The sequence below is a fragment of the Canis lupus genome, chromosome 3, assembly GCF_048164855.1.
Source record: "Canis lupus baileyi chromosome 3, mCanLup2.hap1, whole genome shotgun sequence".
NCBI lineage: Eukaryota > Metazoa > Chordata > Mammalia > Carnivora > Canidae > Canis > Canis lupus.
In genome coordinates, this window is record NC_132840.1 from 76,026,261 (window position 1) to 76,046,004 (window position 19,744).

General features: G+C 49.3%; 1 protein-coding gene across 2 annotated transcripts in view; it reads left to right on the forward strand.

Annotated features, from left to right (window-relative positions):
• GRIK4 (glutamate ionotropic receptor kainate type subunit 4) overlaps nucleotides 1–19,744 on the forward strand; it is a 423,105-nt gene that overhangs the window by 393,997 nt on the left and 9,364 nt on the right. For both annotated transcript variants that reach the window (XM_072822392.1, XM_072822393.1), the window contains 4 exons: nucleotides 339–512; nucleotides 4,327–4,492; nucleotides 5,899–6,124; nucleotides 10,017–10,145. In XM_072822392.1, the coding sequence (XP_072678493.1) occupies nucleotides 339–512; nucleotides 4,327–4,492; nucleotides 5,899–6,124; nucleotides 10,017–10,145 (695 nt within the window). The remainder of the gene's footprint in view (nucleotides 1–338; nucleotides 513–4,326; nucleotides 4,493–5,898; nucleotides 6,125–10,016; nucleotides 10,146–19,744) is intronic.

The window sequence follows — 19,744 nt, forward strand, 5'->3', positions numbered from 1 at the left end:
CCGTCTACCCCTGACACATCCTGGTCAGGGGCCTGTACTTTGCTCTATTTTGTATTTGGAGTTCCATGTCGTGATCCATTTTGGAGAAATAGAGATGTGGGGGAGGCTTGATTAAAAAAGAAAAAAAACAGTTGAAAACCTGCCAAGGTTGTCCAGGCCCCTGATTTTTTGGTTGGGAGCATCCCAGTCCAGCAAAGGGAAACAGCTGAGCCCAGGCCACATGCCAGGTACTGAAATACAGAGGTGAGGCCAGAAAGGAGAGCCCCTCCTACTCTCCCCAGCACTTTCCTTCACGCCCACCTTCCGTGGCACTGGTCTCTGTTCCGTTTCTCCTGCAGGTTGACCCCCTACGAGTGGTACAGCCCCCACCCGTGCGCCCAGGGCCGCTGCAACCTCCTAGTGAATCAGTACTCCCTTGGCAACAGCCTCTGGTTTCCTGTTGGGGGCTTCATGCAGCAGGGTTCCACCATCGCCCCCCGAGCCTTATCTACCCGCTGCGTCAGTGGCGTCTGGTAAGATCTGGGACAGAGAAGGGGCCAAGCCCAGTGGGGTGGGGACACCAAGGGGGTCCTCAGTTAAGCTCTTCTCCAGCTGCAGGTGGACAAGAACCACACCCAGAGCTCTGCCTTTCAAACCAGACCAACAGGGAGCTGAGCTGCATATTTGGCCAGCTCCAGAAGGCTTGGGAGCACTGGCTTGGGCACACTTTGTGCCATCTTAATCCCATTCCCCTTTCCCTCTGCTTCAGAGGTCTGGAGACAGAGGGGAGCCAGGGCCGGAAAGGGGATGCAGAAAACAGCCTTGGAGGCATCCAGCAAAGCACTTATAACCCCCTGACCTGAAAATGACCTGAGGTTGAGTGGCTTGGGCCTGCCAAGGCATATGCAGATTTATGCAAATATAAATGTGCAGCGGGAAGTGCCTGCTGGAAGACTCTAAACCTGGCTGTCACATCTGGCCACGTCTACCAGCTTTCTTGAACTTGTCCCTCGGCGCCTGGCTCTGGGGCCTCCTCGCGGGACCTGTCCACCTCGGCAGGTGTGGGCAAATGCAAACTCTTAGTGGCTCAGAGTCGGACAGGATCTCAGGAGCGATCCCCACCTCGGGCCGTCAGCCAGCCTCGGCCTGAAACTCCCTTCTCCTCTTGGCTCATCCAGGGCGAAAAGAATACGGTCGAGTGATTCAATGTGTGGGAAAGCAATTTGAGAACTTGAAAGTGCTACATAAATATGTGGACTAATCATTGCTGTTAGACCATTATAGGGAGAAATGAAAACACACACACACACACACACACACACACACACACACACACGTACATTTGTATGTATGTATATGGCAGAGACAGGCAAGTTTGCAGAGTTCCAGTTCCCCAACCTCACTTAAAAAAACCCACTGCTGGGTTTGGCTGTCACAGCCTATGGGACTTATGACCTTGCTTCCTTCGCCTCCTTCTCAGCCTGTGTAAGCCAAAGGATAAAGGAAAAGTGGCGTTTCCACCTTTGGGCACCAGCGTTTGGATAGTTACCAGAAGGACACTGGACTGAGGCTAATGGGGAGGTAAAAATGCAGCTGGGACAGTGACCCCAACCCAGCTGGGCTTTTTGTTTTCTCTGATAAATGATAAATACAGTAGAATTTAAAACATCTGGGCAAGGTGATCACCCATCACCAGATAGATGGTGCTCAGAAATCACCAAGTGGATCAATGGGAAGAACTGGGTTTTAATGTTCCCCAGAAAAAGGGACAGTCTTGGTGAGAAAAATCGCAGAGTTCCCTCAAAATCCTGGAAGTCTGGACAGAAGCCCTGCAAGGCAGCAGAAGTCAGCTGTAGACTCTGAGCTCGTTCTACCTGGGGCCTTTCCTTCCAGAGGGCTGTGCTCCCACGCACCACACGGAGGCCCCACTGCCTGTTTCATCCACCTGTCAGCTCCCCAACACCCAGGAATTCCCTCCTCCAGAGAATGCCTGCTTGAGCACCTGGGAGGGACACCTGTCCTGCAGGCTCCCTGCCCTGGCTCACCAGCTGGGCTCTAAATAGCTGTCCTGGGGGCATGGTGGGGCCTTCTTTATGTGTGTGTGTGGGAGGGGGGCCCTTGAGTTGTTAGGGAGCCTCTCTGCCTCTTGGAGTTCTCAATTATCAAATCAAGGCCTCGATTTGATCGGCTCCCTAAAGGAATCAGAGACCGGAAGAGAGGGCCATGCCAGTCCACCTTAGATTCCTCACCCAGAGCAAGTGATGGAGGATGCCACGTTGCTAACGAATGCCAGCCTGACAGCTGATAATGCCCCTTTGACACAGGAGCAAGGCTCCACCGACCCCTCTGGAGAGAGCAGGTGATTTGTTTTTCTCAGCGGAGATGATAGGCTTGCCCCAGCTGCTTTGCTCTCTGACCTGTTCCTTTGTGACTAGTGGTATAAAGCACCGCATGGCCACCCAGGGCGGGACAGATGCCTGAGTGTAGCCATGGGGCTGAGGGAACCTCCCCAGCCAACTCCGAGTTCAGGTCCACACCCAGGGCTCTTGAACGCGCACGGCAGGAGCCTGAGTAGCTCAGCTGCTTCAGAATGCTGGCCTCTGCCTGGGGGTGCCCCCCCCCACCTCCTTGACCTCCCCTGAGAGATGGTCACAAGAACTTCCAGCAGAGGGTATGAGCGGAGGCAGGAGCAGGGAGACCAGGTCTGAAGGATGGAAGGATACGTAGCATTTTCAGGTCACAAATAGGAAAGGTGGCCAGATGCTTTTATTTTATTTTTTAAGATTTTATTTATTTATTCATGAGAGACAGAGAGGGAGAGACACAGAGGGAGAAGCAGGGAGCCTGATACAGGACTCGATCCCAGGACCCCGGGATCAAGACCTGAGCCAAAGGCAGATGCTCAACCACTGAGCACCCCCAGGCGCCCGGCCAGATGCTTTTTATCTCATATTCAGTGTGAGGGTCTGTCTCTATATTTCTCTGTATCTCACATTCATCCGGTCCTTTATAGATTATTAGTCACCAATGACATACTCTCTCATTTGATCTCATAATTCTCCAAAGACAGGCAGAGCAGGCATTTTATCCCCGAGCAGACGAGCTGGAGGAGGTATGTGGCTTTTCCCCTAAGGTCTCACAGGTGGAGTGGAAGAAGGCCAGAACTAAAACCAGGTCACCTCACTGGTGGTCTGGCATCTGGACATACCCATTGAGTTGGTAGATGACCCTGTCACTCCGCATCTGCGAGGCAGCCCAAAGGGGACCTTGGACACAGTGGTGAAGGCGACAATGGGCCTTCCTGCTCTGAAAAATCCCCTGGAAGCTGACGACCTCTGAATCCTATGGCAAATGCTACGCTTTAGTTGACAATGTCTTCATAATGAGTAAAGCCTCATTAATTCAGACTCCACTGATTCAGAATTTGTGATTATCCAGCCTCAATTATGCTTGGATATGTCTTTGAACCCCTATAAACGAATGGATTGGGATGCAGATCCACACTGCTGACCAGATGGTAGAAGGCTTATTTAACCTACTTAAGTGAACAAACTAGTTGTAATGGCTTTAGCATATATATATATACTGCCTGAGTTGCAAAATTATTCTCATTTTAAATGAGTTTGCTCTACCCAATAAAACACTCTTCTATTTTGAAATAGCTTGCCCATTGCAAGAGTAGTTTCTAATTCCAACTTCTCAGAAGTTCAGAGGTGCTTGTCACCAGTTCATCTGAAAGAGTTTCCTGTTGGTAGAACTAACTGGTATTAAAATATGGATTTATCCATGTGTTACTTGGCAAGTTCCTTTGCTTCTCTGAACCCCTGTTTCCTCACTGGCAAAATTGGGAAAAGAATTTTACCGCCCTTAGTTGTAGGGAGTACATGAGATAGTGTGTGTGGCTCATGGCAAGTGCTCAGTACATGGCGATGCTCATCTGATGGTTGGCTCTGTCGTGAGAAGACAGGGGCACAGGGGCAGCCAACCAGCCCTGGCTCTAAACAGAGCCCCCAGAGCTGGCACCCTTAGCTCATTCACTAACGCATTCCTCACAGTCTCTGAGATGGTCTCATGGACATGGACATACCTCTTTTGAACATCAACCCAATAATCACCTCCATTAAGAAATGAGAAAATTAATGGTCTTCTTTCAGGCAACCCTCACAAACTCTGTTCATTTCTGTTGACATCATATGCCCTGCCTCCTTTCTCTTCCCCTACTGAGCTGGAAGATCCTTCCGAAGAGAGCCACCTGGTACCTCCTCTGTCGCTACAGGACTGGGGATGGGGGCTAAGACTCCTGGGGGTGCTCAGGCAATGATGCTTCCCTGGTCTTTTCCTACGTAGGTGGGCATTCACGCTGATTATCATCTCATCCTACACGGCCAACCTGGCAGCCTTCCTGACTGTGCAGCGCATGGATGTGCCCATTGAGTCGGTGGATGACCTGGCTGACCAGACCGCCATTGAGTATGGCACAATTCACGGAGGCTCCAGCATGACCTTCTTCCAAGTAAACCCATCGGGTTGCTCACCAACATGGGGCAATTGGGCAGAATAATGTTGAGATGGTTGTCCTCCGGAGATACAAACATCGATCCTCATCCCATGAACCCTTTCGAACATCTAGTTTGGAGGTTCACTTGGGGCACATTTATCCCTCGCTCTGCAAAATACCCCTGGAATGGGGTCCTGAGAGCACTCTGGGTTAATATCAGCCTGTCCCAAAGTGTTGTCCAAGAACTATGAGGGGCACTTGAGATGATTTTCGGTACAATGTGGCAAAACTATTTTTTTTTAATTTTTATTTATTTATGATAGTCACAGAGAGAGAGAGAGAGAGGCAGAGACACAGGCAGAGGGAGAAGCAGGCTCCATGCACCGGGAGCCTGACGTGGGATTCAATCCCGGGTCTCCAGGATCGCGCCCTGGGCCAAAGGCAGGCGCTAAACCACTGCGCCACCCAGGGATCCCCAAAACTATTTTTTGATGGTCATAGTTTCACATTTGTTCTAAAGGGTATTAGGAAAACATGTATGTAAACGGGGTGAATCTAACCTGCACTTTTATTCATTCCATCAAATAGGATGAGGCTAGTGTGCACATTTAAACTCGGTTATGTGAGTTAAATTTTATAGGTAGCACTTAGACAAAGCAAGATAATAATAATAATAATAATAATAATAATAATAATAATAATAATAAAGTTTCATGATCTCTGAGGAAGCAGATTTACCCTGGAGTTCATAGGTCTCTAACCAACCTACTCCCCAGGACATAAAACAAATTTAAGGTCTGCAATTTTCCATTTTCCATGCAAGTCTCAGTGCCCGTTGACACGCAACCACTGAGGGCATCGTGCAAACACAGGTGTGGATAGACAGCCCCCCAACCCCAGAATTCTCTCGGTTTTGTTTTTATTTGTAAAAATAGAGGCCAGCGCTGGACATGTGATTGATAAGTTGGTTTAGAGTCAACAGTAAATAGCTGGCACTCCTCCTTCAGATGGTGTCTCTTAAGAGTCCGGATGAGCCTGAATTCATTGCTTCCAACTTGAGAGACAGTGAAAGACACAACTGGACTCTCTGTTTTCATTCTGTCAGAACCTGGAGGTTGGTGGTGGAAGACTTCTCTAGGGTGGACGGGGCAAAAGCAATTCTCAAACCAGTAGGCAGAGTTTGCAGTACCCTAGGACCCTGTTCTTTCCTTGCCTTTCTGTGAAAGGCATCAAAGGCACTCCTCCTCCTGCCATGATACAGCAGCTGTTGAAAGATGGAAGGGAAAAGTTTACTGAATATCACAAGGGGATCAAGGAACAAAAGGGCCAGGATTTTTAAGGCCCACTTTGGCTCTTCCCTTTTTAAAACCGCCCTTTCCTTTCTCTTGTTCTAATTCAGCTTCCTCATGTTCTTTTCCCAGAATTCCCGCTATCAGACCTACCAACGCATGTGGAATTACATGTATTCTAAGCAGCCAAGTGTGTTTGTGAAGAGCACAGAGGAGGGAATAGCCAGGGTGTTGAATTCCAACTATGCCTTCCTTCTGGAATCCACCATGAATGAGTACTACCGGCAGCGAAACTGCAACCTCACTCAGATTGGAGGGCTGCTGGACACCAAGGGCTACGGGATCGGCATGCCAGTCGGTATGCAGGAGAGGGACAGCCTCTTTGGGGAGCTCCATCCAGGTGGGGTCAGAGTAGCTGGGACCACTGAATGCAGCACTGAATTTGTCAGATTCTAGAACCAGTTAGCAGTGACTTTAGGTGGGCAGCCGCCAGGTTAAAAAAAAAAAAAAAGGCAAACCCACCTACTTTCACTAATCAGTGATTGGTTCTTGATCTTTAATTATTGAAGGGCAATTGATTAGTTTTTAATTGATTACTTACTCAAGAGCACGTTGATCCTCTTGGTAGGTACTTTGGGGCTTTTGTTCTACCCTCTTCTGTTTCCTGCCCCTTGCCCATTTCTCTGCTGATGGACCTCTCCGCTAGCAGTGGGAAGAAGGAGGAAGAGATGGCCAAACTTAGTTCTGCTATCAGTGTTCCTGGTGAAAGGTATAATTATTACAAAAGGTAATTGGCATGATGAGAGGAGGTGGCTTTCAGATCATTTGTGGGTCTCATGGACCCATCTCCTCTAAATCAGCATAAGTCATTGGGAATGAGCAATAGAACTCTCTATTCAGGTGACTGTGTGCCATCCAGGCAGTTATAGTGCAGTAGATGGATGCTTGGCTTCCAGAAGGGTCTCCCAGTTGTGCTTTCCTAAAAGGTAGTCACACTTTGGCCCTCCTCCTGCTAATGGTACCTCCAACCCAAGGTGAGGGGAAGCCCACTGAACTGCTTATTGGATTGGAGCGGGAATCTGTAAATGTTCTCCAGGTGCCTGGGATATGCACTCTTGCCCCCACCCACCGCTGAGAGCCACTCTGTATAGGGCCATCCTCACCCAATGCTGTTTTTCTATGAGGTTGTCCTATACAAGGCACCAGAAGGAGAAGCAGGAATGGAAGCCACCATTGGCCATATGGGGAAATTGATATATAGCATGTACATCTTTGCTGTTATCTTAGGGTCTCCTTCTCTTGATCTTTACCTCATTCAGAGCTCTGTAGGCTTCACAATGCCTGTAGAGTGTGAAAAGTATGGGTTTGGAGTCAGGCAGACCTGGGAATGTGCCTAGTTGTGGGCTGTGGGACCTCAGATCATTTAAGCTCTCTGAATCTCAGTTATCCCATCTGTAAAATTAGGTTTTTAATCCCTACCTCATAGGGTAATTGAGGGGTAAACCTAATAACCAGTCAGGTGCCTTACTACAGTGTCTCACACTTAGGCTGTTTAGAGGGAACATGAGTGACCTCCCCATCTATTCCATACTCCCCTGTGTTATTTGATAAAAGCAAATGACTTCTTATTTTTTCAGGATTTTTATTTATTCATGAGAGACAGAGAGAGAGAGAGAGAGGCAGAGACACAGGCAGAGGGAGAAGCAGGCTCCCCATGGGAACTTGATCCCGGGAGTCTGGGATCATGCCCTGAACCAAAGGCAGATGCTCAATGACTGAGCCGCCCAGGTGTCCCCAGCAGATGACTTCTCAAAGACTGATGGGAAACCGAATCAATGAGCATAGATAATGATACAGTTCATTCTCGAACTCTGAATTCTGACACTAGCAGCTCTGTAAGCCAGAGGTCTCACTTGGGGGACTTGTAAACCCACACAGTCTCTTCTTACGATCATATTTCGTTGCTATTTGTTAATATACAGATTATGGACCTCTTTGAGAAATTTGTTGGCTTACCTTTTATTTCAAGATGGTGGAGTGAGCCACAAGACAAACTCAAGATGCACCTTGATCATGATCCAGCAATTTAAGACATTGACCTGAAATCTCAAATGCTCCAAAAGTTTCCATGGCATGAACCTATAGAGAGTGGAACAAAAGCAGACCAACTCTAGACATTTGTTTTTATCAATAACGAAAGAAAAAGGGAAGGAAATGTATTTCTTCTGTATCAGGCATGGTGCTATTTTCACGTGTCAACCCACCTCAATGTAGATGTGGTCCTTCCCACTCTAGAGGACAGCATTGAGATTTAGAGGTGACAACCTACTTGTTCAGGGTCACACTGAGTCAGTAGAGGAGCCAGGTTTGAGCCTAGACTGCCTGTCTCCAGATTCAATGGTGCACTTACCAGACCATGTTCGCACCGGCTCAGCAAGACAGGATAGGTGGGGAAGTGAGCTGTGTGCCTGCCCGGGTTCTCGGATCAGGCTGGGAAGAGCATTACACAATCCACTGATGAGACAGAATTGACATTGGCTGAGGTTACGTCCATGAAAGATAGCATGTGTGTCCTTTTTAAGTGGCAGTAAGGGCATATCTGGAGAATAAGCCATGTGCTTGGACCCAGGGAAATGAAGAGGAACAGAACGAGGAATGAGATGGAAAATTAGTCAAGTGGTTTAGGAGCAAAGTGGGCAAACATGGCCGCCAACAGAATAATTCTTTCATGGGGCCCCTGGTGTGCTGTTGAGGTTGGGTTGAAATGCCTTGAAAACTGCTTGAAATGCCTGGCTGGGCTTGACAGTTGTCTGTAAACCTGGGCTGTTCATTAGTCTCACCACCTAGCACCATCTGTTCATTCAAGGAGCCATGCACTGCAGATGTGTATTGAGTACCTACTATACATGAGGCACTCTTGATGTTCACTCATGTCGCTTGCATAGACACGTTCTGTGCTGCAGGCTTGCAGGTTTGCATGGCCAGGCGTAGTTAGATTTCAAGTAGGGAAGGTTCCATCTGTGGAGTCATAGGCTGTCAGAGTCCAAAGAGATCTGGGAGCTGCTCTGCTTCCTTGCCTGTCAAAGTCCAGCTTATGGCTGAGAGGCAGGGCATCCCCTTGGAGCTAGTTAGAAATGCACAATCTCAGGCCGTACCCGAGACCCACAGAATCAGAGTCTGCAGGTCAATCAGATCCCCAGGTCATTCCCATACATATTAAAGTCTGAGAGCACAAATCTATTTGTTCCAAGCTTCTGCCTCGGTTCCCTCGCCCTAGCCTTTTCCCCTGAGGCATCTGTCCACATCAGGCCTTCACAGAGCTTGAGCAAGAAAACTGAGCAGCTTAGCTGGTTTCCAGCCTCTTGGCAGCTTTTTCTTTATGATCTCCGGCCTCAGCCCGTGCTGGGGCATTGAGCTTTCCACGGTTTCATTTAAGCCTATTTTTGTGATTAAACCTAAATTCCAGAACCAAAGCTCCTTGACCATATTCCATTAGAAAAATTAAAAAAGAATTGCACTGAACAGAAGCCTTCTGTTTGAGGAGGGGGGAGGAGTGGTGCACACAGGGTGATGGATGGGGACAGGGGGTTGTCGGACACTCGGCAGGCAGGTGGGAAGGTTTGGGTCACTGGTATCTGGATTCTGGGCCCAGATGGAAGAGAGGTGGCTTCCTTCCCACTTTGGGGTGGCTCTTCTCTCACTGGGGGCTGCTCTGGGTTAAGAGCAGTCAGGTCTAATGTAGTAAGAGTTACAAGTGCCTGGGGAGTTAATTTAGATAGAGTAGAAGACAGACAGCTGACTCAGTGAGAGGTTTATGTCACAGATTTCCCACCTTGGCCTCTGGGAGGCAGAGGGGAAGCCTCGCGACCAGCTTCCCGAGTGTCAGTGAGCAGGTCGGTTAACCTCAGTAGGAAGTGGTGGGGAAGTGAGCCTCTACCGGTACCTGAGAAGCTGTCCCTTGACCCACACTGAGTTCTTGGCCCTGGGCTGAACATGCCAGTCATTGTAGAGAGAAGGAAAGTAGAAGGGCTGAGTGCCCTGCATGAAGCCAGAACTCCCTCCTCTCCATGGACGGTCCTCAGAACAAGCCAGGTGGAGAGCCATGCTCCTGCGGGGACCCCGCCACATCTCTCTCTCTCTCCTGATGTCCAGCGGGCATAGTGGCAAGGAGGTGTAGTGGGGAAAGGAGCAGAGTGATGCATACGAGGGCACTCACGCCCTGTGTTCTGGGCTCTCCCGTGACCTCACAGGTTCAGTTTTCCGGGATGAGTTTGACCTGGCCATCCTCCAGCTGCAGGAGAACAACCGCCTAGAAATTCTGAAGCGCAAATGGTGGGAAGGCGGCAAGTGCCCCAAGGAGGAAGATCACAGAGCCAAAGGTAAGGGGGTTCAGGGCTTCCCCCTCCTGCTCTAGAGTACAGCAGCTGGCTCCTGGTGTCGAGTCCCGGTGATGATTGCTCAAACACATGAAGAGCAAGCCTTGGAAGGAACTTAGGGCTGGGTGCGGCTGGGCTGAGAGCTGGTCGTGGCCCAGAGTCTTGGCAGGTTGGAAGCACCCAGTGCCCACCTGCTCACGAGTCCTGGAGATGCCATATTCACCATGGTTCCTGAGTTCAGCAGCCTCTTCCCCGGGCCCATGTCCCCATCACTTCCCAACCACAGACTGCCCCCCCTTCCCATTCTTTCTCCTTGACAGCATCTTCTCCACCAATAGAGTGGTTCTTTTTCTTCTTTCCTTTTCTTTTTTTTTAGAGAACAAGTGAGGATGAGCCTGGGGGGGGGGGGGCGGTGGTAGGAGTAGGGCCGAGGGAGAGGGAGAGAGAGAATCCCAAGCAGACTCCATACCCAGTGCAGGGCCTGATGTGGGGCTCGATCCCAGCATGACTGAGCTGCAATCAAGAGTCGGATATTCAACTGACTGAGCAACCAGGGTGCTCCCAGGTTGATTTTTATGATGCAACTAAATCGTAGCATTCCCCTACCTGAACCTTCAAAGCCTTCCCATCTCGTCTTCTGTGGCCTCAAACTCCTACCTAATCTGTTTCTTCCTAAGCCTCTTCCTTTTCTGTTCTGTTCTATTCCCCCAGGCCTCCCAGCCTGCTCCCACCTCGGGGCCTGTACAACTGTTCCCTCCTCCTGGCCTCCCTGAGGAGGCTTCCCCAGAGAAGTCATCCCTCCCCTCACCCATCTCCCCCATCACCTGAGCTCTGCTTTGTTTTCTTGTCAGGCCTCATCACTCCCTGATACTCTGTGTTCTCTTCATTTATTTGTTTACTTTCCATCTCTTCTATCAGAATGTACACTTCATGAGGGCAGAGTTTGTCTTCTTTGCAGGGCTGCCCACAGGACCTGGCACGTGGATATTTTATTGAATGAATGAATGAGTGAATGAATGAAGTTTAAATCACACTGGATAGAAAGTAGTCACTGACGGATATGTGTGGTTGAGGAGTCTTGAGGGTCCCTGAGCACCCAGGATTTTTTTGTAGCAGGTTTGCTCAGGATAGTCCCAGGCTACATCTGTTGTAGATCAGTTTAATGCCTATTAGTTATTTTTAGAACCCCCTTTAAGTCTCATAATGTCCTGGTTTGGACAATAAATCATATGGTCACACTAGTAATCTATTGCAGTCTTGCTAAAATATGTAACAAATTTACCTACACACGCTGTCCCCTAGGAAGGCGGCGGAGGAGAGAAATGAATAATACCATGTACTTCCTTCCCTCTCTGCTCAGCATGAATGATTATCTGTGATGAGACAGTGAATGAGTGACTTTGTGTTTCCAAGTGTCTCTATGTGGATCTCTGTCCTGCAGGGAAAGGTCTCGGGAATATGGACCTATGGGTACTTTAACGGCCCTTTGTAGTTTGGAGGAAGTGCTGCCCCTTCCCTCGCAGGAACCCAGGGGGCCACACAGTCTTGGCTCTCCACTCCCCAAAGATCAAGTGTGGAGGAGACTCACTCTGTTTAGAAAAAAAGAAATGAGGGTATCAGCAACCTTTTGTGCATTTGATAGACTGAAGTAGATGCTGAAGATGTTCAGGACCTGAGCAGGTGGGGAGGGTCAGAGCGGGTATTGCGGGCGATGACACCTTGAGGAAGATGCAGCAGAAATCCGTGCTGGTGGGGGGGGGGGGGCAGGGACTCTGTGCGGTGTAGGGGGGACGGAGGCTCTGTGCGGTGAAGGGGGGACAGAGGCTCTGTGCGGTGCAGGAGGGACGGAGGCTCTGTGCGGTGTAGGGGGGACGGAGGCTCTGTGTGGTGCAGGGGGCGCGGGGGCTCTCTGCGGTGCAGGGGGGGCGGGGGCTCTGTGTGGTGCAGGGGGGCGGGGGCTCTGTGTCGTGCAGGGAGGACGGGGGCTCTGTGCGGTGCAGGGGGGACGCGGGTTCTGTGCGGTGCAGGGGGTACGGGGACTCTGTGCGGTGCAGGGGGGAGGGGGCTCTCTGTGATGCAGTCGGATGGGGGCTCTGTGCGGTGTAGGGGGGTGGGGGCTCTGGTGCTGGGGGGCAGGAGCTCTGTGTGGTGCAGGGGGATGGGGGTTCTGTGCCGTGCAGGGGGAGCAGAGCAAGATTCCCAAGGCAAGAGCTGAGCTGTACAGAGGGTTTGTACTGGGGAAGGTGTCGGTTGCAAAATGCTCCTGCACCACCCCCTCCCCGCAAAAGGACACATGAATTAAAAACAATCTGAATCTGGCCTTGGAATAGTCAAAACAAAATGAGATAATTGATAAGTTAACATCTGCTAATGTTGTTCTGTGATAACAAGGAACTTCAGAGGGATGGGAAAGAAAGCCATCTGACCAAGCAGGTGGAGGGAATGGTAGTGGCTTTTGATCTGGAATAATCTAAAGTAGAAACACAAGTGGATCTGGGCCCCAGAACAGAAGGACCTTGATTCCACCTGACAGATGAGTGAAATGTCCAGGTATCTCTCTTCCTAGAAGCCCTTCATCCCCCTCCACCCCACCCTTCCCCAGTGGGTCGGGTGCCTTCTGTGCCTGTGGACGAGCACCAAACGCACTACCTGGCAGCTCCTGGTCTCCTCTGTTTGGCAGATGGCTCCTCAGCCAGGGACCTCAGCCAGGGGACCAGTCTCATTTGTTTCTAGGTCCCCCGCTTCTCCTACAGAGCCCCGCACATAGCAGAGACCTGGTAAATATCTGTGGGGGGTGTGACTGAAGCTACTGGCTAGTATTTGTCCAAAGCTCCCACTGGCAGTGTTCTCCTGGGTCACATTAGCAAAGTGCCCAGTGAAACTGTGCTTTGGTGACCTGCGTGAGCAACTTCACCCCTGAGCTCTCCACTCCGCCAAGTCATTCCTGCCTCTGAGCAGCTGACCCCACGGAAGTCGATGAGGGTGGCTGGATCACTGCAGAAGGGGCCAGGGGCAAGGGCTCAGATGGTGCAGCCCGCCCCCCCCACCCCCACAGACTCCTGCATTGCCCCCCCAGGCCAGTGGCAGGCTGTGTCAGCTATGCCTCTCCCTCCTGTCCTACTTCCCACTAGCTGTGGGCTTCCCCAGCTTTCCCTGGGTTTGTAACTCAGATCCCCGTTTGATCTCCTGGAGCACACTTCCCCTTGAGGCTCACTGCTCAGTTGCTCCTCTGTTTCCAGCTTCCCCTTTCATCCCTGTCCCCTAAACCCAGCCCCAGGGCCTTCCTTTTTTGTGCACGTGTGTCTTTGCTTTGTTTATGTATGCATCCTGCTAATCCTTTAGAGAAACAGTTGGAGGGCAGCAAAATTGGCCAGTGCGAGTGCGGGGATGATACAGGATCTGAGTGCCTTACTGTTGCCTTCTGCGGTCCCTGGTCTAGATCATCTCTCTCCCACTCTAGGTGTCACCTGAAGTCCAGTGGACTTTGTCTCGCCCTTCCCCCCTCTCCCCCCCACCCCCGACCCCAAGAAGGGAGCTCATCAGACTTTTATTCTTCTGCCTGCCTCTTTGTTCTACCATCAGCCACTAGACTGGTTCTCCTACCTCAGGAAGTTTCTATAGGGTTCAGGATCATGGGCATTGGTTTGAATGGACACCACCCCATAAATGACCTTGTTACACACACTAGGAAATGTCTCTGAGCCTCAGTTTCCTTCTCTGGGAAATAGAGATGATAATAATCATGTCACCTCCCAGGGCTATCGTGAAGATCGAAAATCATGTTAAATAAACCCTCTGCAAAAGTGACTAGCACAAAGGAAATGAGAACTAATTTTATCCCCAAACGTAGGCCTAAAGGGACAATCAAGGCACAACGAGAGGTCTGAACAGTGTCCACAGCCGCAGGTATGCCCACTCATCACATGCTCCCCAAGTCTAGATGGCTCTTGTAAAATCAACACTTATGATGTCTGTTTTGCATCTGTTGACATCTGTCCCCCATGGTCTATAAAAAACTCAAACACAGAGACTGTCTTATCTATTTTTATATTTCAGTAACCAGCATTATCATCTGACATCTGTGTTTGTTGAAAGAATGAACAAATGAACAAATGAATGAATGAATGAGTGGAGTAGGCAGTCATCTCAAGGACCTGCAGACTGGTATCGCTTCCTGTCTGCTGTCTCCCAAGCAGGAACCCTGACACCCCGGCTGGTGGCATAGAAAGTGTTCCCGTAGCTCCATTGCATCCAACATACGTTGTAACCCACCTCAGATCAGGCACTGTGCTGGGGGCTCTGAGGGTATGAAAAGGACTAAGACATGGCCCGTCCTCAAGAGGTTTAGAACCTCGAGAGAGGCACAAATCATCACTACAATGGTTGCACTGTAGGAACACTTTACACGAACATAAAGGAAGTGTTTATGAAGCCCAGGGGAGGAAGTGATTAATTCTGAGCAACAGTCAAAGAAGACTTTAGGGACATTTGGCCTGAACCTTGAAGCATCTATCAGGACTCACTGCTTTGGGAATGGTGTAGAGCATAACTGCTCCATTCAGAAATCGGTTTGAATAAGTAGGATGAGGTTGGAGTTCAGAGAACATTGAAAAGTAGGTGGAGGCATTTGGACTGCAAACAACCATGTCCCAAGCTTTTCCATGGAAGGAATTAATAGCAGCAGAGACCAAGCCTACACTCTTGGGGGTCTTGGGGCATAGTCTAAAACAGCCCACCATCCTTGGAATGTCCTTGGTCTTCTGTTTTATCCTAAAAACACATATGAATTTTGCAACTTAACGACATAACATAGGCACGTTCATTTACTGTAAGAATGCTTTCTCCACCTCAACTCTAAGTAAAATTGGTGTCCCAGGAAGATGCTCCATAAACATCCCAGAGCATTGCCTATGCCTTGGCACACCAATAGCACCCTGAACTAGGTTCAAGAGTGTTGGCTACAGACTTCAGAGGTGCTGGGCTAAGATGTGGCATGATGAAAGCAGGTGCTGGCGATGGAATTCTGAACTGTCACTGGCATGCGTGGTCTCCAGGGACAGTCCTTGCCCTTGAAGGAACAAAGAATCAAATTACTGACTTTAAGTTCCAACAGTTCTTACAACTCAGCAGAGACAGTATTCTTAGAAGTCAAGGTTTTTGATTTGCCAGAAGAGTATTTTGCAATACAGAAGGCTAATACCTAAAGGAAACTTGGCATGAAGCTGGCACTAGAAGTTAGAGAGTAGAGAAATAACAGAAGACCCAGGCCACCTGGTCTGCAAACTAGATTAAAAAAAAAAAAAGATATATTTGAATGTGGAGGGTCCCTGAGAAGGAGCTTTGTGCCCTGCTGGGACACAAGACAGTAGCAGATAGAACTCCTACATTAGTCGGGGATTCTAAGAGGTGAAGAGATTTTTGCTTGCTTCTGGAGTTTGGAAAGCCCCAGAAATAGGTGTCATGTGAAGGTGAAGAGGGGGCATGAGATATGGGACTTGGTGACCCAGGGCAGGGAGGGTCCAGAGACAGGCCTACGTGTCCCTAAATCCTACAAGCATTGGAAATCTTAAGTGGAATCCAGCAATGAAGACCTGACACCTAACCCACTTCCATGACACATAATCTCCCTCCTCTCCCCAGACCCAAAATATATCCAGGGGTAAAGCAAGAACAGAGGAAACACTGCATTTAGCTGGATTTAAACCTGGAATGACTGAGAAGTCTCTATATTTTTGGCAATCAGGTGGAAACGGGAGCTTGAGGTAGACATTGGGTAGTTTGTAGAAAAGTTAGAATTTTTGCTGAGTGATTGGCTTCAAAAACCCTGCCCAAGTCTGCAGAGGCTGAGGAGGACTGATCTGACCCCAGAGCTCAGGAGGGATGGAGAGGGGAGGCAGACGGGGAGTTCAGGCTCCCAGGGAAGATGGGAGGTAATAACAGGAGGCTCTACTCTGCACTTGGGGACCAAATGTTCCCTGGCACAGAAAAGAGAATGGAGCAGATGAAAGGGAAAAATAAATAGCGAAGTCATCCTGCCCAGGTCCCAAATGCTTCAGAAGGTGCTAGGGTTCTATCAACTAGCCTGAGTCAACCTGCCTCAGTGCAGCTGTCCCTTGGAAGAGAAGGATGAGCTGTATTAATACGCAGGCACGTCCAAAGGGCCCTCCGTGTTTGGGACTATGCAAATCACCATAAGAGCCAGGGCTTCGGCTCCCATCCCAGCCACAGCAGCTCGTGCCAGTTTAATGCAGTGGCCCCATTGCTGCCATGGCCAAAGCCCAAGCAAACATTACTCAGAGAGGCGAGAAGGCGTCCCAGCCAAGCGAAAGTCCGTGTCACCTCCTCCAAGCCAAGCAAGAAGCACTAGCTTGGAACGAGAGGCACCATTGTTTGGCCTTTCTCTGGCAAATTAGCCATCAGACTTCACGGAATGTGACTTACTGCTCAAGGGAGCCCCTCCTGTGGCAGAAGGACGGGACCTGCGTGACCTGAAAGATCTTTTCCTTTAAGTCTTTAAATGGTTGCCAGGAAGGGAACCACAAGAACCTTTTTTGTGTGTGTGCCTCAAACCGAACAAAGGGCAGTCGTATTAATTTGCTTTCCAAAGCAGCTCCTAGGTGATCTTTCTTTTCGTGGTGTGAGTCCGTGGCTTTCACAGGCACCCAAAGGAAGGAGGAGAATGTGGAACAGGCAGAGAGGGATGGAGGTGAAGGGAACTGTGAGGCAGATCCTTTGGTCGGAGACTTTCTGAAACCGACAGTGGCTGTAGGCACTTTGCTTTCAAGTACAGCTGGTCCCTGACAAAATTCTTCGATTTTGTGATGGTGCGCAAGCAATAAGCGTTGAGTATACAGTGTACTTGGAATTTGGGATTTGGATCTTTTCCCATGCTGGCCATGTGCAGGATGATCCCCTCCTGTGATGCTGGGCAGCCACAGAGCTCCCGGTCACCCCAAGATGACCAGCGTCAACAACCGATAACGCTGACAGCCCTTCTGTACCCATACAGCCATACAGCTGTTCTGGCGTTCACTTGCAACACAGTGTTCGACCAATGACACGACGGTCAGCACTTTGTTACAAACTAGGCTTAGTGTGACACGATTTTCCCCAACCATAGGCTAGTGTCTGTGTCCCGAGCCCGTGTCGGGTGGGCTAGGCTAAGCCATCATGTTCAGTAGTTTAAGTGTATTAAGTGCATTTTCCACTTAGGGTATTTTCCACTGTCAGTGAGTTTACTGGGACATAACCCCATCGTAAGTCGAGGAAGATCTGCAGCGTGTACCAGCCAGTGTGCAGTAGCTAACATAACCTTCTCCACTTCGTTATCCTATTAAAATGCGAGAAATTTCAAAGAAAGGGATCCGGTGCTACCCCTACTTCTAATCCAGTATTACGGCTCAGACATCACTGCCAAGTTCCAGAGAAGAACTCTTAACATTGGATGGTGCCACCAATCCTGAGTCATTTTGCTAGGCCTCCCTTGGCTCTAGTAAGAACCACAACATTACCCCTTTGCTCTACCTCCCTGGTTTCTTTCCCTGTGTAGCTTGGTGACCATCTACCTTCATCCATAGCTAAAAGGTGAAATGGTAGAGTGTGTGGAAGGCTTGACTCCAAGCTCTTTCATTTCCTCCTGCCCTTTATTTTCAGTAACACTTATTTTATTTATTCTCTCACTCAGCCCCTATAAAAAGAAATCTCGTTAGCCTCTCACAAATGCCAGCACCCCAATTCAAGGGGATTGGGTTACTGAAGGCTTTGCAGAACAATTGTCGGACAAAAAGGTAGTCGGTAAATTCCAAGGAAATTAAATACCTTTATCTTGAAGAACACAAGCTCAGGATCGGGCTTCAAAGGAACATAAATACACCACCAGGCTGTGAAAATCAGGGTCCCCTTTCAAGGATGGAAAAGAGGCCAGTGGTATTGACTCACCAAATCCTTAGAGAACAGGAAGTTTGCTGTCTGGCACGGTGGGAATGAAAGTGTGAGACATCTTAGAGAGAGTCGGGGGTGAGCGATGGGTTGGGGGGTGGAATCTGGGGCTGTTTTCTTCTCTCTCTCTCTCTTCTCAGGGGGCCCAGCCTGATTATCCCGGTTCTCTGGTTTCTCTGGAGAGAGCCAAGACTGGAAACCTGAATATGGGACTTTAGATAGTGTCTCAGAGGGATGCTTGCAGAGGAAGCCTCTCCCTAATCAAATCAGATTGATTGCTGAGAGTCGGAGAAACTCCCAGGGGAGGCCAGAAAGCATGATCAGGAACAGAGGCAAATGGTGGCCCAGTGTGTCTTCATCAAAGGAGGTCAGCAATTAGAAAGTCTGCAGCCCAACTTTGTATGGATACTGAGCCACGGTTACGTCAATAACGCATCGATTCAAACATTTGATGCAATATTGTTAAGGAGAGAGGGGAATTTTGTAAGTGGACTCATTGCCCGTACATGGGACCCTTTTTCCCAGTCCCTCTGGGTGGGAGGAGGGGCCCCCGAATCCAGTCCTCAGAGTGCTGGTTTGAGTTCTGTAATCCCATCCCTGTAGCATGATGAAGCCTTGCTCCAGGGAGGGGCAGTGTGCGATAGGGGTAGGGACGCAGGCTCTGGCTCAGTTCGGATCTGGCACTTCCTGCTGGCTAGGGGGAACCACGGGCAAGTCACCCAACTCCAGTACCTTGGTTTCCTTGTCGGAGAAATGGAGGTAAACATGGTGCTGATTTCACAGGGATTAAATTAAAATGTTTAGCCTGGTAATCTTGCTCATAGGAAGCAGTCATAAAGGTCAGCTTTATTTTTATAAAGAACATGAGCTGGGCAGTGAGATTTATCTAGATTTCACATCTCAGCTGTGAAAATTTGGGCAACTTCACTTTCCTGAATTCCTGTTTTTTCCACTGTAAAATGCCGACAGTGGGCCTTCTTTACAGTGTTTTTAATGATAATTGAATGAGATAGCAAATGTTTTTAAAAATGAGGCGCTCGAGCTCGTATTTTGATAAATTGCAAAGTGCCTCTCCCGAGCTTGTGTTTTGATAAATTGCAAAATTTATCAGATGCCTCTTCCATCCCTCTTCTATGTCGTGTCTGTTTGCCCGCTCTGCTTTCATCACTGTCTCCAGACTCTGCTAGGTCTAGTCAATGAATGTCACAGGAAGAGTAAATGGCACGCTTACTGTTCCAGGCCTCGGCCGTGCAAACCTGATGAGTCACTTCGTATTTTCTGGGAAGGGCATACAGGTCAGCTCGCACATGGTCTCGTGAAGTTGCTATTTACAATAAATAAGTCTGTGGAGATGCTTTAATGTATTTGCATGAATGTAGGTGAATGTGCCTCTGAAATAGAAAGTGCTCGAACATCATTTTGGTCAAAGACTTCATGTGCTAGGCACGTATGTTCAGTGTGCAACACTGCATAGCTTCAGCACATAGCATAGTGCTCAGCTTAGGGAAGCTTCTCAAGAAAGATGAGTTGACCATCGTCTGAGAATAAATACACTCCCCCTTGATGGGATCGTGATGCCAGTCTCTTTTCTTTCTGTACCTACGTCCATGGCACTCATGACCTCTGCCTCTTTGCCTCCCAGGCTAGACCTACCCACCCTTTCC